The sequence below is a fragment of the Oculina patagonica genome, chromosome 4 (assembly GCF_052425735.1).
Source record: "Oculina patagonica isolate OP01 chromosome 4, crgOcupat, whole genome shotgun sequence".
In the NCBI taxonomy this organism is placed as follows: Eukaryota; Metazoa; Cnidaria; class Anthozoa; order Scleractinia; family Oculinidae; genus Oculina; species Oculina patagonica.
The window spans coordinates 11876438-11895418 of NC_135761.1; the positions used below are offsets into that span (position 1 = coordinate 11876438).

At 42.2% G+C, this 18981-nt stretch overlaps 1 protein-coding gene across 1 annotated transcript in view; it reads left to right on the forward strand.

Moving 5' to 3' along the window:
- LOC144651407 (hydrocephalus-inducing protein-like) overlaps positions 1-18978 on the forward strand; it is a 61477-nt gene extending 42499 nt beyond the window's left edge. The window contains exons 58-77 of the mRNA XM_078511337.1: positions 629-1379; positions 2116-2390; positions 2970-3238; positions 3752-4180; positions 4489-4713; positions 5957-6267; positions 7192-7339; positions 7968-8175; positions 8864-9109; positions 9729-9898; positions 10465-10663; positions 11046-11315; positions 11802-12107; positions 12530-12613; positions 13007-13216; positions 14477-14640; positions 15007-15157; positions 15579-15809; positions 17350-17574; positions 18226-18978. Coding sequence (XP_078367463.1) covers positions 629-1379; positions 2116-2390; positions 2970-3238; positions 3752-4180; positions 4489-4713; positions 5957-6267; positions 7192-7339; positions 7968-8175; positions 8864-9109; positions 9729-9898; positions 10465-10663; positions 11046-11315; positions 11802-12107; positions 12530-12613; positions 13007-13216; positions 14477-14640; positions 15007-15157; positions 15579-15809; positions 17350-17574; positions 18226-18708 — 5355 coding nt within the window. The 3' untranslated portion in view covers positions 18709-18978. The remainder of the gene's footprint in view (positions 1-628; positions 1380-2115; positions 2391-2969; positions 3239-3751; positions 4181-4488; positions 4714-5956; positions 6268-7191; positions 7340-7967; positions 8176-8863; positions 9110-9728; positions 9899-10464; positions 10664-11045; positions 11316-11801; positions 12108-12529; positions 12614-13006; positions 13217-14476; positions 14641-15006; positions 15158-15578; positions 15810-17349; positions 17575-18225) is intronic.
- Positions 18979-18981: the final 3 nt, after the last annotated feature.

Consider the following 18981-nt stretch of genomic DNA (forward strand, 5'->3'; position numbering starts at 1 on the left):
AAAAAATAAATCCAACCCGAAAAAACTAACCATTTATTTTTATTTAACCCTATCATATTTCTTGCAATTTTTCCGCTACACTAATAATATTTACCTCACCCCCCCCGCGCCAAACATAAGGCAGCGATCTAACAGTAGAGATATTGGCAAAAAAGTTATTATCGTAAGCGGGAAAACCTAGTAATACCTCGGCTGGCCAGGTTAGTTTAGGCGCTTCAGTTTCGTAAAAGTTCCAACTTCAAAAGAAAGAAAAGGACAACTGATAAATCTATTCAGTTGTGAGATCTGGTTTTGGTTTACCGACCCACGTCTCTGCCGTTTCAAACAAATGCGAGGTTTAGTTTCGTAATATTTTCAAGAAGAGTATATTATGTGACAGAATAGCTTTAACTTGCACGACCAACGAACCCTTTTACACAACAACTTTAAATGAATCTTTTCTTTATAACGGCGTGAATTTCCATTCAAAATAGCTAATGAGCAAATAGATCCCCTCAATTACTATTATTTAAATTTCAAAACGTTTTTTTTTTGTGTCTGCGTTGAAGTAGTGTTTCTCTACAAGCAGGCATGCATCGATGATCCATTAAGCGCTTTTTCTTACAGTAAGTTGTTTTAAACTTCCCAGGTACCATGCGACTTGGTTCTGTCCGTGAAACCGCAGTCCATGAAACCGTCTTCTCGCTGGCACGACGTTTACGAGATCGATCCTCAGCGCGCTTCGATTCCAGCTCACAGTTATGTGTACGCGTCTGTCACCTTCACCCCTCCCTCCATGCAAACCTACAACGCTACGCTGGAAGCTGCAGTGGATGGAATGCCGAGCGCCATGTCAAAATACCGCAATCTTACTTTTGACATCCAAGGCGAAGGAAATCTTCCCAGAATAACCGTAATCCGCCCCACCGCACGAAACAAGAAGGGCGCTCCTGTACTACTCTTCAGGCGGCTTTTACTGGGACGTACTCAGGTACTCCAGCTGTCGCTCAGAAACGAAGGCACATTGATGTCCCGAGTGAATATCGATTTAAAAGATCCCGAAGGCGTATACAACATTTCGTGCCTCGAAGGCACGAAGACCCTGATGCCGCTTAACGAAGGCGATGATGACGCTGATCCGAAGTCACGTGTTCACACGCTATCTGTGGTAGTCCCCATGGGGAAGACAGCTGATTTTGCTATTGAGTTTAGCCCCTCCCTGGTGGGGCGTTTAGCAGGGGAGATCAGGCTGACGGTGGTGGATAATCCTTATGAGGAATGTACTGTTCAACTGATTGGTGAGGGGTATGAGGATGAAGTTACTATAGACAACATAAGGTCTTTTGTTCCCACTGAGGAGATAGCGGCAACCGAGGCGGAGATCGATGATAACACTCCAGGTTAGTTACATGACGTCCTAATTGTTTCGTTTCTACGTTGTTGTTTTTATGTATACCAGTTCTAAAGTTAAATTAATAACAACTCAAGTGGCTAATGGTATATTGATTATCCTTGGTTTAGATAAAAAAAAAATAGTTCTAAAAGAGAACGTTGTTACAGCAAACAAAACTTGCGTCGAATCACTTCGAATTTTCCTGAAAAAAAAAAAAAAAACAGGTTTTCAGTTAAATGTTATAGTCAGTTTGTCTTTTACTTAACAATCTATACTTCCTGTGTTTTGTTTTTAATCCTTTAGAGCGGTTTTCACTTGAGTGTCGAAAGTTAATTGCGTTTTTTTTTTTTTTTTATTTTTTTTCTTTGTTGTTTGCTTAAAAATCTCGCCCCCCTTTTCCAACCAAAAAAAAAAAAAAAAAAAAAAAAAGGGGCCCCCCGCCCCCCTTTTTCCCCCCTTTTTTTCTTTTTTATTTTTTTTTTTTCTTTTTTTTTTTTTTTTTCGGTTTTTTCTTTTTTTTTTTTTTTGGCCAAATTAATTTTTTTTTTTTTTTTTTTACCACCACCCAATAAAAACCTATTAGTTTGAAGTAATGGTTGTTGTTGTTTTCTTTTTTTCTACCAAGCGCGTCGAGGCTATGATTATAATATAAAATCTAATTTGACACAAAAAATCGTTATTGACGAGTTTGTTGAGTCATTCCAGCTCGATAATAAAACAATTCTTACTTTTACACCACACAGCATCAAGAGAAAACCACGTCAAATTCGGTGACTGCGCAGTGGGCGTGTCTAAACAGCTGTCATTCACTTTGACAAACCATTCCTCCTCGGAGCCTGTTCGTTTCACGTGGTCGCCGCCGCCCGAGGTCACGTTCTCTCCGTGCACAGGGCACTTACAGCCAAACTGCGCCAAAGACGTGACAGTTACCTTCTGTTCCAAGGAACCCAAGACTTATTCAGCGCTCAATATACCTTGTAAAGTCACGAAAATCAAGCTGGGAGAAGCACAAGATAAGGTTAGGCTTCTTCTACTGTGAAATAAATAAGACTGTGACATGACAACGGCAAATCACGTTTTCTGATACAGATTGGCTAATTAATGTTGCTCTTTTCTTTTTTGGTTCTAGCGCTTTTGCCAGGACCCACGTTGCTTTTGCCAGTGCAACATTGCGTGCGACAACATTAAGCGTGTCCACCCCTGATTGTACTTTGTCATTCTATTTTGGAAGTGTTACTTGCAGTGTTGTGCTTAACATATCCAGGGGTGGTCACACGTTGAAACTTAAAATTTGCGCACAATGTTACGCGTTATGTTGCACAATGTGTCTGGGCTTTAACAAAATTCTCTCGGGTGCCCATTGACGCTTTGGTTTTTCTTGTATTTAAGCAACTTTATTCGCGTCCTTAATTTGCTGCTTGTTTGCCACTTCCTTCCTTAAAATCTTTGATGACAGACGGTGAGAGCACTCACAGTTTAGCAGCGGGGAGCCGACCGATATTCGTGTCTAATTTTCAAAATTAGCGTTAAAGGAATGCAACTCACCAATGTCGTTACTTGGCAAATTATACAATCCACTTTTGGGTCTTTTTCACAGGCGGTAGACTGGGACGACCGCATGCGTACTGTGAAGTGGGTAGACGTGACCCCTGAGGAGGACCCTTCAACTGCCACGAGAAAGGCCCCTCGACCGGCAAAGAAGAAGATTATTGAGGTGGAAAATGAGCCCCCATTCACGGCTCTGGAGAACAGCACAAAGGACGTAGAACTACTTCTTAGCGCTGTGTGTGACTATGCAAAGTATCGCTGTAAAGTAGAGAACATTCACTTCAAAGATACACTGATGTTTCAGTCACGAGTGTACAGGTGAGTCGAAGGACTTCAGTGTAGCAGGTGGCAGTTTAGATGTTTCGATTAAAAAAATAAGGGCCAGGTTTACCAAAAAAATTCCAACAATGATGCGCAATCAATAAATAGCAAGTCTACAATAAAAATGCGCAACTAAAATGCAGTTACAGAACATTTTTTAGCTCTATCAATCCCACAGTCAAGTCTTAAGTTGTTTAGCATCGTTCCAACTTTGGATTCTTTGGATGAAATCCTTGTGTGTGACCACTGAAACGAAAGTAATTGTGCAGAACTTTATCGTAGAACCCTCTGTTATACTGTACAATGTGGTTCTCACTTTTAAGTTTGGATGAAACCCGAGTTTGTGACGATTTTTGAGAATCTATTTTGCAAAATGAAGTTGCCTACTTTTAGTTATTCGAGGCTCATGGTGGCTTTCTGGACTTAGCTGTACAAAGATATTTGTCGTGTTTTATCCATCTTTCTTCGCGGATTTGAAAAGCGTTTTTTGTTTTGTTTTCCATTCATCAGTTTTACCGTGTCTAACAAAGCCGATGTTCAACTCGATTACCAGTGGCACTTTCAACCTCTTGTGAAACCAAAGGCTGTCAGTTTAGGTGAGCCGCTGGAGTTAGTGCCCGAACGTCCCGCAAGCTCTGCGGGACAATCAATCAGCCAGCAGACGGGTCGTCCCTCTACCTCGGCAGGGGAGTCTTCAATACCGCCTCATACACGTGCACCACCGATGGCCCAACGTCCCGGGTCCTCCATGGGCGGTAGGCCCTCGAGTGCCCTGGCTCTTGCGTACGAGGCAGGCAGTGTAGTGAGTGAAGGAAGCGACGTCTTTCCTTTTGTTATTGAGCCAGAGAGTGGAAGCATCCCTGCAGGGAAGAAGGGCAGCTTTGTTGTGAAGTTTTCGCCGCTGGATGTCTCAGAGTACGAGGCTGTGGTGAACTTCAGGTAAAACTGTTGGGGTAATTGTGAGAAATATTTAACCTCTGGAAAGGAATGACGGTATTGTTACATGTGAGGGCTTTTTCAGTTGTCTTTTTTTTTGATATTTAATGTGATTTAAGAAATAGAACTCTTGACAGCAATCGGTCTCGGGAAGATAAAACCACTTTACCAATTGACTTTGAGAAACCGGGATATTTTCTAGAGTAGAGTTGGCCAAATGATTCTATCATCCCCCTTAAGTCTGGACAGTATTGGCCGCTGGCAGGACCTTTACAAAGTAAATCTTAGAGCGTTTTTTTTTTTGTTTACAGTGCTATCAACCTGCCGCCAGACACGGGCGGATTTTCCATTCCTGTTCGTGGACGCAGTCTTCTGCCTTATTGCCACTTTGAGCTGGAAGAATCAGATTACGTATCCGGTGGAAGACGAAACCCCGAGTTGAAAGGTCCGGGCGGGGCTCCCCCGGGGTCTACCCTGGATCCCAGTACCAAGGTCATCGAGTTCAAATCGTGCGGAGTTAAAGTCAAGAACATCAAGTAAGTAAAAGCGGGATGTATCCGTTTTCTATACATGTTGTAGGAGGAAAATGTACCTACATGTTCTTGTAATGGCTCCACAACGTCATGAATAATCTACTGGCAAAAAAATTACCGCGAAGGAGAACATAACGTTTGTGTTTTTTCCTTTTGGTTTATGGTAGTAAAAGTTAGGATCTAGGGCAGTGTGATTTCTGTCCAACTTTCTTCGTTGCTATTGATCACTGTCGTAGTGTTTCTGTTAGCTAATCCGGTTCATGTTGTGATTGAGGTATTTTAGATTTTTCAGATTTTCGTAATTGCTGATCGCGGGCGTTTGTGTTTCGTTGACCGGCGCCCTGCGTCGCGAGCCGTCACTCGCGGCTCCGGGTCCGGAGAGGGATCACATAGGGAAACAGCGCTGAATGTCCAAGCTACTACCCTACGTACCCAGCACGCGACCCGGAGCCGGGCGGTTGAAATAAGGCGTACTCAAGCGTCCCGGCGAGAGCGTTTTTACCCGGAACGTGTAAATTGCAAAAACGACTGGGAGGGGGGAGAGGGGGAGGGGGAGGAGAGAGAGAAAGGGATGGCGGGGTGGATGAATGGTGGGAATGAATGGAATAAATAGCATGCGAGCAGGCATTCCGGCGAGGCGTGTAGCAGAGAGGGGGGCACTCCGTGAATCGCAAACACGACTGTGTGAGTGACGCAGAAGGGGCGCGAAGAAGAGAGAGGAGGGGAACCACGAAACGCGAGGGAGAAAGGAAAAGCGTGGAAACCATATTAGAAGGGCCTTGAATCTGATTTCAGATGGCTTGTTCCATTTAGCTTACTGGAATGAACCATCATACGCAACCAGACTCAGATACCATTTCGAACTATAAATCTCCCTATGTAGTTCGTATGATTTACACTGTACTATAACACAGCGGTAACGTTCAGTTAAAAAGGAACGTTAAAGAACATAGATTTTTCATTCGTAAGGCCTAGATTATCTGGGTTGGAAAGAACAAGAAAAAGTCAAAAGGAAGTGCTAATATTTAACTAAATTCTAATAGAGATATGTAAGGGCGGCGGCCGAACGCAGCGAACCACGTGAGACACACGGCGCGGCACCACACACGACGAGCGCGCGGGGGTCGTCGGCGGGCCGCGAGCAGCGCGAGCGACCGGCGGCCCAAGAGGGGTTAAATGGGTTAAGTGACTTCCTTGTAGCTGTCAAATATCCCTTCATGACATTACCAATGATCTGTCCACACAGGCGATTTAACGTGATCAATCCGTCAAACACAAACTACAGTTTTGTGTGGACCAATGAGGACACGATAGACGGCGCACCTGCTGAAACTGTCAACTTCCGCTGTCTGACTCCCGAGGGGAGTGTACTGAGTGGCAAGAAGCACGAGATGGTGTTTGAATACGTGTCTGACTCACTGGACCTGGTGGAGTCCTTCTGGCGCTTCTTTGTGCCTGAATACAACATCTCTATTCCTTTCGTTATGGTGGGACACACTTTTGAGCCTGCGCTGTCGTTTGACAGGTCTCATATCAACTTCAGGGAGATGCTGCTTGGTAAGGCGATCGTCTTGTTTTATATTCATATTTTTCAGACTATGTCTTCGTCAAACCCGATATAGAGTACAAGGCTACCTACCGTGCTTCGCCATTTTCCCCTTTCTATGGCAATGCCATCTACAATGGAGGTCAAAAAGACTTGGGACACTTGTGAAAAGGAGAATTGAATATAGCGAAGGAGATACTCCGAGAATTGTAATCGTGGAATCTGTACACGCCCAAGTCCCCCTCCCTCCCCAAGCAATGTTGACAAACATATATGCCGTGATCTTGGTGTGTGGTATGGTCAATTGCTTTTGTCCCGCATTGTAGCTTTAAGACAACAACAAAACGATGCGTTTTATTAAGTATTGTGTTTAATTAAGTTTGCTTTCATTATTCCGTCGAGTCAGCCTATTGGAGTTTTGGTCCAGGTTTCATAGTTTGATGACAGGTTATTCCGGTACAGAAGCTGAAAAAGTTTGTTTGAATCTAGCATTAAGAATGCCTGTTATCAAATACAGTTGAATTCTATTTTCTGTAGCCTCCAAGGGAAACGAAAATTGGTTTGAGAAATCGGGAGCTCGAAAAATCGGCGGTAAAATTGCAGTGATCAACCGAGTGAAGCAAATCCACGGGAAACGACTTTTGGTTTGAGTTTTTGGGATGTTGGAGAAATCAGGATTTTACTGTATGATGTTTTCCAGTCTTGCGGCGTCCATGCTTTCGAACATTGCGCATTGCTAACACAAAGAAATGACGAATACGCTATACGCTATACTCTAACATTCCTGTTAGTCCAGCCGTCACCCATAACATTTAGTCATTATAAGAGAAGATGCCCGAACACATTGTCATGTAAGTCTAAGAGCGCCTCTAATCAATTGAAATGTTCAAGTGGGTTTGTTTTATTAATTATCTTGTTGTAATGTCGTGTTTTAGGTCACCCTGCGAAAGAAACTGTACATCTGGTGAATGAAGAGAACATCCCATTCACTTTTTCATTCAGTGAATCGTCCTGTCATACAGAAGGCTATGCTTCTAGTCTCACTGTTGAACCCATGTCTGGTACTGTCCAACCCAAGGCCAGGTATGAAACTTATCCTTCCTGGAGTTTTAAAATAGAAGAATAAAAGTCATTTTATTTTATTTTTAAATAAATTAACTTATGCTGTCCCTATGGTCATCGTCTAGGATTACTGCAGAGTTTCTGTGCTTGGGAAAATCAGTCGTAAACACTATGCCTTCAAAGCGACGATTTGAATAGAGATTCGTTTCAAACATTTTGTTAGTTTTCTACGTGGTAGTCTGCAAAGGATTGCTGTTACTGCGAGCGTTTAGTGCGGGTGATAAATGGACTTATAATCTAGGTTGCCACGCACTTGCAATAAGTAATTATGATAATTAAATCACTGTTTAAAAAAAATAATTATGCAGGTTTAAAACTGGTGACTGTCGACTGACTGTTCGTACTTATATGACGCTAATTGTAACTTAACATGAAGCGTAGGAAAAATATAATACAAAGTACAAATACAAAATATGATGCAACTACAGGGACAGTTCAAGTCCGGTTTACTGACGTTTATTTCTACATGCATACATGCATACATCCTTTATTATCTTTCCCCATGGGGGCTTTTCGAAAACAATATGGTACAATACTACCATTAAATACTAATATACTAAAATTAATAATATTACATTTCTGTATATAGGCTTCCAATAGAGATCTCCTTTACAGCAACGGAACAGAAAGAAGTGAACTTCAATGTTCTTTGTAACGTGAAAAAGAAGACTTCTCCGCTGACCTTGAACATTAAAGCAGAAGGGTACGCCATGAACGCTCAGCTGATCTGTGAGGATTCTCAGGGAAACAAGGTGGAGCTCACATCCAAAGGCACAAATAGGATCAACCTGGGAATGGTTAGTTGCTCTACTGAAAATACTGAAAAGAATATAGATAACCCTTCAATAGTGATTCAAGTTTGTAGAACAGTATTCGACAAATGACAGGGGCACATCAGGACGTGAGGATGACTAACGATGGCAAGGATGGAAATGGATTACAATATGGAAAAACTTAAACACGCGAAGCTTTCATGTAGGAAACCCAGCAAAGATGGTTTGATTTTATAGAACAGTACTTGACAAATGACATCGGCCCCTCAGTAAGTTAGGATGGCTAACAATGGCGAGGATAGAAATGGATTACAATATGGCTTAAAAACATCTTGGCTCTGTCAATGATTTCAAGTTTGGACGGAATTCCTTTGACATTTGCAAATCTGAATGCTATATTAGAACAGCTTTAAGAAATTGCCGCTCTCTGTACACTGTATCTAAATTTCATGTATTATTTCCATAAAACGAGGGCTCGTTTCCTCTACATTAAATACAGTTTGGGCAAATAAACAACATAAAAAAACCCGTTATATTAACTGTAAACCAACTTTGTTACTTTAACCGCAAGCCGTTTTCCACAGCATCAACGTCAAACACTTTAATTCTGATCACCTTTACTACTTCAAACTCTTGCCTATTTACTCAGATTCTCAGTTTGGACACGAAGCAATTGATGTTGATTTCTTATTTTTCCTCTTTTCGTTTCAAGGTTGAGATCAACGAGAAAGCCACTCGGCAGCTGTTTGTCATTAACTCAGGAAAGTTCAACTTCGACTTTTCTTGGGAGATCCATAACCGGACCAAGCTCAAGGGGCTCCGGGTCGCCGAGGGGGAGAAGTTAGTGTCGGTGACCCCTGAGAGTGGTACGGTACCGTGCAGTACCCGTAAGAGATGCCAGTTAGCTTTCTGTCCGCCTGGAAGACTCTCATTGGCGGGCTGCGATCTGCTATTAAAGGTATGCACTATATGGTTTGATTGATTTTCAAGCGATCTTTCAAGAGAAAAGCATTACCATCCTCGAGGTTCATTTCTGCGGAGTTTCTGGATGTGCGTTTTTGCTAATGTGCTTGCTTCGTTTTCCTATAACAATCGTAATTTATTTCCCTTTATGTAAAAGACTTGATAGTTTTATGGTTAGCTTCGACTTAGGCTTGAAATTGTCCTCGTTCTTTGGCGTTCTTTGGCAACACACTATATTCTTGGTCAGTCTACTATCCAAGGAACTCTCGAGGACACCGGACTAAGTGCTGGTAGGAGGCTCGATTACCAGCAGTTGTTGGGGAAAATACGTCTGCTCCCCTTCGTCAAACGCACTCAGAGAGAAACAAAGGCCTGACTGGAGAAAGCGGCTGAAATCGAGCGTAGGATAACTTGCGATGTACTGGCATCGCACCCTTACCCAGGAGGAGAGTAGTAACATCCCTTATCGCTTCGTGGTACATAGGCCGACGTTATTGGCGCCAGAATTGTTGAATCGTCAGCCTCCTAGGATCCCTAAAAATCCTATAGTTACAGACTGCCTTCATTGTAATCTGCCGGTCTTTTGTTTGACTTCATCCTGTGTGTGTTTGTAGATCACCAATGGTCCTACATTTACCATCAATCTGACCGGCACGGGTGTGCAGCCAGGGCTGAACTTCTCGTTTGTAAGACATGACTTTGGCCCGTGTTTCTTGTACCGTGCTGGAATGCCACTCAAACGAACCACGCTTATCATCAAGAACGAGGATACTAAAGATATCAGGTAAGGTGTTGAGTTGTTTCACGTTAATCACACCGTTCTAGTTGGTATACCAATACAATGTTGACGTGGTTTGCCTAATGATCCCACATCGAGAAATTAGGGTTGTAATTCTAGCCGGGGTCCTTCTGTGTTGTGTTACTAGGCAAGACACAGAACCTTCCTCGACCCCATTATAGTACTCTATTTAAATTGTTCCTCATATTTCATTTAGTTGAGCTATTTCTTAATGTCACAATTACAGCAATAACAAGAAAAAAAAATGCGAATTTTGAGTGTTGTGAAACCCCATTTTTATAACATTGCACTATGAAAATATAGTTTCGTGACGGGCGCCTTAAAACGTTATCGAGCTTTGGCTTCAAGTGAATTGTTAACTGTTAGCTGTTACCTTATGAATTCTTCACGCCGGCCAAGTGGCGCATAGGGTCTGAAAGTAAAATACCAAGAGTAATATTCTTATAATTCAAGAGCGATGGGATCCTTGCGTCCATTTTCTGTATGTACGTCAACATCATAAGCCGCCCGTTTCGTTTATATCTTACTAACGCAAAAACGTATTTTTTCAGTATCGAAAGTCAATACGAGAATTGTGCACACCTGGAGGTACATTGTCAGCCTGGAGTCCTGATTCCTAACCAGGCTATGCAGGTGGATATCGTGTTTTATCCCCGGGAGGCCAGGAGATACCACGAGACTATCCCGTTTGAGATCAACGGTCTGTCCACCATGAATGTGGAGATTTTCGGCGAAGGAACTGACATGAAGGTATAGTTATGCGAGAGAATTCCTTTTGACGTTTTCTTTTTCCAGTACGCGATGCAAAAACAAGTAACAAAAAAGTTGAGGAAATTAAATGAAGAAGGAAGCCTGAAGAAAGCGGAGAGAGATTTGACAGTCATCAATTTATTCTCAAACATTGCTTACGGCAAACAAGCCAACAAGCAAGCAAACAAGTAGAGAAACAAAAACAAGAAAACAAACAAACAAACAAGCAATCAATCAATCAAACGAACAAACAAAAAAACAAGCAAACAAGTCGATGTCTTATGTTATTTGTTTTCTTCTTACAGGCCTCACATCAGTATTTTTCCCGCCATTCTGTGCCACCCCGCTTTTTTTCCTTTTTTTTTTTTTTTTTCACCAACAGGTGGAAGTGGCCAATCCTTCAGACAGGAAAGTCAACTTTGGTGCCTTGCGTGTCGGTCAAACGAACCAACGGAATTTGAAGCTAGTCAACCGCAGTCCCGCACCAATCACGTTCACCCTAGCCATCACGCCAGCTGTGGTGGCGTTACAGCAGGCAAACATACTCACTATCAACCCCTCCACGGAAATCACGCTCAGGGCCAACGGTGGATCGTGTGGTGTAGAGTTGACCTTCAAACCCAAGACACGCATACCTCATTTCACTGAAGAAGTGAGTAATTTGTTGCCTTTCATTTTATGCTGTTAAACACCCGTGAATAAGCCTTAATGCCCCTGGAGTTGTTGCTAACTTTGTTTTCCCGTGCGTCTCAGCTGCTTTTCGCCATAACGTTTGACTTCTTTCATAGCTTCCATTTATTCCGTTATAGTTTGCAGGTCTTTCCCGCCATTATACGCTGCTTGCTTCACATCTGTATTTTTTCCGCCAAATTGTGTCACCCCTGTCACAGCGTCCAGTTCTTTCCCGCCATTATGTGTCGCGTTCGTCTTAGCATCCAGTTTTTTTTCCCGCCGAAACGTGGCATGTTATACTGTGAATATTTCACTCCTATCATAAAGTCGCTAATGGCATTTCGCACGGTATTCTGCTCGAAAAAAAAATGAACTGGTGAAACGTATCTAAAAAATTTATTCCATGCGGTGTGTCGTCAATCTATATATCTTTTCCTAAGTGAACTCTTTGTTCTTAATTGTAAAGGTTATGCTGGAGTGTGCTGGCATGTCTCAGCCCATCTTTGTGGTAACAGGCTCTTGCCAGGGAATAGAAATCTCGTTGGATAGCGACTCGGTGCCTTTCGGCGCCGTAGTGTCAGGCAGTCGCAGCACAAGAAAGCTTATCATGCACAATACAGGAGACATTGGAGCAGCCTTCAATTGGAATGTGGAAAAGTTTCAACCTGACTTCTCCATCTCGCCAGTCAAAGGTTATATTTCACCTGGCATGGAGGTGTCATTTGAAATCGTCTTTCATCCGACTGTGGTTAATCACGACATGAGATATGAGGTGAGTGGCTGGCTCATTACCTGGAGAACATTCAGATTACTTTCTAGAACCCAGACTTAGTGCAAAAAAGAAACATCTTGTAATTCAGATGCAGAGAACCTGAAGTACACACTGCATTCTACAATATATTTTGGATATAGATATTATATTTTTATTTTTTTTATTAGACGCTGCGTGGATAAATTAATGATGATGATTGATTGATAGATTGTTTATTTGATTGATTGATTGATTGATCGACAGCTGCTGTCCTTTAGAAAAAGGGAATTTATAACAAGTTAAATCTGAATTTTTCAAGTCGTCTTATCATCATTCGTAATTCGTTTCAATCTTCCCCCGTCTAAGCTGTCCGTACGGCTTTTTGTTTTACTACCTCTTGTTTGGTACGTTGTAGTCATTGATGTTCTTTTTTTTCCTTTCAGAATTTGCGTTGTGCCATTGAGGGAGGCAAACCATTAAAGCTGGTTCTGACGGGTAGCTGTATTCCGCAAACGCCCCTCAAGGAGGTAAAACTGTAAAACATACACACCACCATTATTGGGCAAAAAAATGTGTAAATCGTAGGAAATATGAGAATAATGGCCTTATGTTTAAGAATAGTAGCCCATTAGGAAGAGAGAATGACTAACGCGGGCGAGGATGGAAATGGATTTTCAGAACGTATTTGATAAGCCCGCCAGAGCTTCACTTACTTTTTCCTTGTCGTACCTAGTTGTGTTTTTTATTTACCCCTCCTAGCACGCTTAATATCGTTATTCACAACCGGACAAACCAGTTTAACACGTATTTTCCCTTTCCTAGGTTCTTCACTTTGCAGCTCACGTTTGTACCCGCGATACACGTAACCTTGTTATCAACTACCGGCCAAACGAGTTTAACACGTATTTTCCCTTTCCTAGGTTCTTCACTTTGCAACTCACGTTCGTACACGCGACACACGTAACCTTGTTATCCACAACCGGACAAACCAGTTGTGGATGTTGCGTCCCGTGATAGACGGTGAATACTGGACTGGTCCTGACACTATCACTGTGGAGCCGCAACAGAGTAAAAACTTCGAGCTAACGTACAGACCTCTGACCATGACTCAGGAGGGAAAGAAACACATGGTAAGATACAGTTTCTAGTCAGAGGATAGGGTAGTTTCTTGAAAAAATCGGCTATTGCAGCAGATTCTATTAACTGGGCTACAGTTAATAAACCCCTGCTAACGGATACTTCGCGTAAGCGGACATTTAGTCCCGGGCCAAACGTCGAACTTCACTTGAGACGAATTAAGTTCATGATAAGTTCGACGTTTGACTCAGTTAAGTTCGTCCGACTGAATTAAGATCGACCAACACATTCTATCCGTCTGCTTCAAAAGAAGAAGGACGTGTGAAGATCGACTGTGGGACAAACGTCGATCTTTTCATGATACAAATGTAATGAATAAATTTAAAATTTGTGTGATAATGTGTTTTTAGCCTCGAAATATTTGTTCTTGCTGGTCGGAATTAGGTTCGACGATCGGTTCGACGAATTGTGTTCGACGTTTGACCCAGCGGTCGAGCTTTATCAGGCGTAAGGTAAAGTCTGCTTCGAGCCTAGTGGCCCATACAGGCCGGAGCTTATCCCGGTTTCCGTAGCATTAAGCGACTGAGAGTATTGCTACTCCCCCCTGGATGGGATGCTAGTCCATCGCAGGGTTACCCCCCAGCAGTAAATTCGCCGGTACCCATTTATACACCTGGGTGGAGAGAGGCACTGTGAGAGTAAAGTGTCTTGCCCAAGAATACAACGCAGCGCCCCGGCCAGGCCTCGAACCCGGGCCGTTCGACTCGGAGGCGAGCGCGCTAACCATTATATAATTAGGCCACCGCGCCTCCCACGAGGGAGGGCGTGGTCGACCAAAATTGCAATTTCGTTCGTCTAAAGTGAAGTTCGACGTTTGACCCGGGCCATAGTCATTCAGGGCTGTCATTCTGACTATAGACTATATTTTTAACCTCCCATAAGCGGACACTTCTCATAAGCGGACTCTTTGTCCACGGGTGACCGTTTACAAGAGGTTTGACTGTATTTTTCTTTGGCTCTGTGTTGGCATCTCTTAAAATTAGACTCAAGATATCTGTGCAACATAATCGAGACCTGAATCAGAGAAAAGTTACTGGGTGTAACAAAAGAAAAACTTCGGGAGACTCCTAAACAGTTTCAAAGGTTCTGCGAACATTAGCGAGCATTTCGATAGGAATGAAATCCGTCAGTATTACTTTAAACGCAACGTTGCCTGGTTATTTCTTATGCGAAAGTCGTGTTTCAGATAAAGTAGTTATTTTCCGCCACTAACATTATTCAAGCACTTACGTCTCAAACATTTGTTGTTTCAGGGCTCTGTGTTTTTCGCCCTGCCGGATGGTAATGGCCTCCTGTATAACGTGACAGGTAACGCAGAAGGTCCCAAGCCTATTAATAACATACAGAGAGAGGTGCCTTGTAAGACTCCGTACACGGAAATGCTGACTGTTACGAACTGGCTACGGCGACCCCAGAGGTTTGGAAACTTCCTTCTTTCATTAAAAAAAGTAACATTAAAAAGCGACATTAACCTTGTCCGTATTGACCATTTCCATATCTCCCATAATACTAATTTCTCTTTGGACGACTGTATGTCCCAAGAGAAATTGAAAACAATGCTTATGCATTTTTTTGAGGGGGGGGGGGGGGGGGCGAGGAAGGAGGCAAACAAAGTGCATCATGGGAAATGCGAAAGTGGCAAATTGTACAAAAATTCACGAGTGAGAAGTGATGAAGGTATTATCTTATCCTGGTTAACCTGAGGGAGGAGTTTAGTTATTTTTCCTTGATTGATAAGGCCTTCTTTGGTTGTTCATTGACTTTATATTTATAATTTCGTTAGATTCCGCGTGATTATAGAGATGTTGAAGCCTGATAAACCAGACAGTGCTACAACACTGAAGGGGCTGGACTATATTGATGTCCCGGGGCTTTCCAAACGGGAGTACAGGCTGAACTTCTTTGCTCACAAAGAGGGAACCTTTAGTGCTAAGGTAAGAAACAAGGATTTAGGGAGTTACGGGGTCTCTCTGCCTTTGACTTCTTGTTCTGTGATGTAACTCGTAAATTTTTTATTTGCTTTTTTACGAGTTTTTCTATTTGTTGTGTTCTTGATCATACAACATTACAATAGCTCAGCTTCAAGAAGCTCCATTGTAGAAAGTAATGTAAAATCAAACAAAAGTGAAATAGTGCCATCTAAAACAATTGGAATTTTTAAACATTGTTAAAAATTAAAATTTAATCCTTAAAGTGTTTCAAAGACATTTTGCTTTCTAACATGTTTCCCGCAAACAGGGGAAAAAAGTGTTTTACAACAACTTTCATTCGTCAAGCCGTGTAGTTCTGTAAAGGGTTCCTTTTAAATTCCACTCTTCTTACTATTGATGCTTGGCGTCCGCGTTTAACTTGCAGGTGATTTTCCGTAACGAACAGAGCGGTGAATATCTGTTTTATTACGTGACGTTCAAAGCAGTGCCTCCCGGAGTGATGGCGACCATTGACCTGGCCACGCCCATACGAAAGAGCACCTCACATGTGGTGACGTTACACAATCCCCTCAGTACCCCTGTTACATTCAATTCTCAGTGCTCCGTTGCTGATATCCAGTTGCCGCCTAGTTTTACTGTTCCGCCTTTGTCTGAGGTCAGTATACTAATGCCCTTACTAGGACAATTCCTAGTGACAAAGAGTTTTTTGTTTACCTTCTCTTATTTTTGCTAGCTGATGTGTAGGTACAAAAAACTTCGCTCTTAAGAGCTGTTGCAATATTTGACAGACCGTTGACAACAACTTACTTCGTTGACCGTACAGTTCTGACGTTGTAGTAAGTTTCTAATCCAACTTATTTTTTTTTTCAAAATGATGTTTTTCTAAAAGTTGTCTGATGGTTATTATCACAATTTTAAATTCAAACTGTCTTGTGTTAGGCCTGGTTCACACTAGCGACATAACGACATAACGGCAAGGTCACGCAAATGTAAAAAACACGTCCCATTGATGTTTTATGTCACCAGTGTGAACAACATAACATAACGACATAGTTGGAACATATTGACATAAGCATAACGACATAAGGAAAGAATTGAACTTTTCTTTATGTCGTTATGTCTATGTCGTTATGTCGCCAGTGTGAACCAGGCCTTATTAAGCAACACTCGTCCCCCGCTCTCTCCCTCTCAGGTATAAATGAGTAGTAACTAGTTGTTAGTGAAAACTGACAAAATGGTAGACGTTTTGGAGTAGCCTGCGATGGCTAGTAATAATGGTTTGATCGGCCTTCGTAATAGTGATCGGCCTTCACGAGCCATCAGGCATAGAGCATACCCATTCAGGCAATTAATATTTTGTTTTTGATTTGTTATTATGCGGTTTACCGTCTCCTGTTGGCCCTGAACTGCTCACCCGGACTGTACAGATCACTGACTCGTTAGTGCAATGATTGCACTGTATTTTTACCCTCTATCCTTATATGAATTTGCTAGACAATCTTCTTTTACAAGAGACTTTTTGTGTATAATACATAGGGCACAAGAACTTAGAAGACTTTTCGGTAAAAATATATGAAGTATAAAAAGAAACTGCTGTCTGTAGTAATGCAGGCGCAAGTTTAATTGTACGTGCAGGACACGATCGAAAACTCGGGAACGTTTTGACTTCACAAATGGATTTAAACATTGTATTTCGAACAATTTTGCCTTCTGAACTGCAAAGCAACACAAGATAGCGAGGAGAGAAAAGAAATTTATTTTTTGGCTGTTTTTGGCCCTAAGTTGAAGCTGAAAAAGGAAGTTACCTGGCCAAGCGTTTCGGTAAAGCTATTGCTTTTCTTGTCGCTCGAAAGCAGATGAAAACGGAATGTATCAAAAGCACAGCCATGGACAAGTATAGTTACCTTCAGAACTACGGTGGATGAACTTTTGTGATTTCTTTCTTGCTTTGAATTTGATTTCATTCCAATATCTTTTTCTTTGGAAACTTTCCTCTTTGCTTTTTATTGTTACTTCTCTAAGTAAAATATTATTTTTTCCATTTCATTTGTCGGGTCAGGCAGCCGCCTCTATCGGGTTTTTTACCCGAGACCCGTCTCTTATCTGGAACACTGCCAATCAACCCTTGCACACTTTCCAACAGTTGATATTCATCGGTACTTATGTAATTCTCATATCTATCTCGTTATTTACAGGGCTCGTGCATGTTTGAATACCTGCCCCTGAAGGCTGGTGAGTTGACTGGTCGACTGTCATTCAGCAGTTCAGAACTGGGTGTATATCAGTACGACCTCAACCTGACCGCTACGCCTGCCGGGACCGAGGCCCCTGTCCACTTCCGTGCAGGCCTGGGGACTAGTCAAAGCCAGACTTGCCGATTTGTGAACTTTGCCAAGTCTAAAGTCGAGTACAGCTGCAAGGTAAAACAGATTACTTATGTGTTGTTTTCACGTGGTCATTATTCAGATGGTCACACAAATATAAAATATGGTGGCAACGGAGAATAAAACAATGGTAATTGTGGAAGAACTGTAATGAAGGCGAAACCACATAAAAAGAATGAGTGGTTATGTTACACCCGTGACACAAACAAAATAAAACAAGAAAAATGATACTTTGTTCACGTTGTGGACACGTTTGCAGGGTTCCGAGATTTATCGTTGGCAGAAGTCCCGAGAGGCTGAAGGCCACGAGCTGCGTAAATGAATATGCGCTGAGATGAAATCTGATGTATTTTGAGACACAATTAGTGTCCTTCCTTAAGGAATACTTACTTCATGTGCACTGACCTGTTTGCGTCTGGTTGAATTTTCCGATATAGTTACTAGCTTCTACCCCTCAAATACCCTAGATGGAACCCTGGTCTGGTGTTTGAACTGATCGCAAAACCCTCTTAGACGATGCTTTTCATCCTACTTCTTATTATCCTGAACGTTTGGAATTCAAATTACTGGGAAACAACGATGGGATCGACGATGTCTTGTATACTCTCTGGAAAAATCTTTTACAATAATGCTAGTCCGTCAATAAAACTAACTAACTAAAAACTAACTAAGTTTTTTTCGTTTTAGGTGGATAACACGGACTTCCATGTCGAAAAGAACATCACCGCAGCCTCAGCGTCAAGTGGAGGCACAGAAGTCGGTGTGGAAGTGACGTACGAGCCGTCCCGTCTAGGGGATACACGGGCCACACTGACCGTGTTCTCTGCCGTGGGAGGTGAATATGTCTTCCCATTGTTTGGCCACTGCAGCCCTCCTAAACCTCAAGGGCCCTACTCCATCAAGGCAGGAGCTACCACTTCCATTCCGTTCAAAAACGTGTTCTCACACACCACCCAGTTTACGTTCTGTGTGGATAGTCCTTGTTTTAATGTGAAGGCGAGCGAGAGCATCCGCGGTAAAAAGACCCATAATGTTATTGTTGGCTTCGAGGGAAACCAAGGAGGATCCAAGGCCCCGCGCATGGGCAGACTTATGGTCACGTGTCCGAGGAGCGCAGGTGGTGCCGGGAATGTTACTTGGACCTTCTATTTGAAGGGTGTCACTCCGTAAAATTAAACATTGTGAAAAAAATTGTTGTACAAATGGTTATGTTTATAAGTGTAGCACTCTTATCACGTGGAAAGATGTTTCTTTTCATTAATGTATTAATACGCGTACGTATGCCTACAATGTACCTTATTTACTTTTTGCAAGGTCGTGTTTGCAATGTTACATCAGGCGTGATATATTTATTTTTTTGTTTTTGTTTAATACTACCGGCAATGTTGAATTGCTAGGGACTTGACGAATTGAAGAATAAAGTTGTAGATTTTAAAATAATCC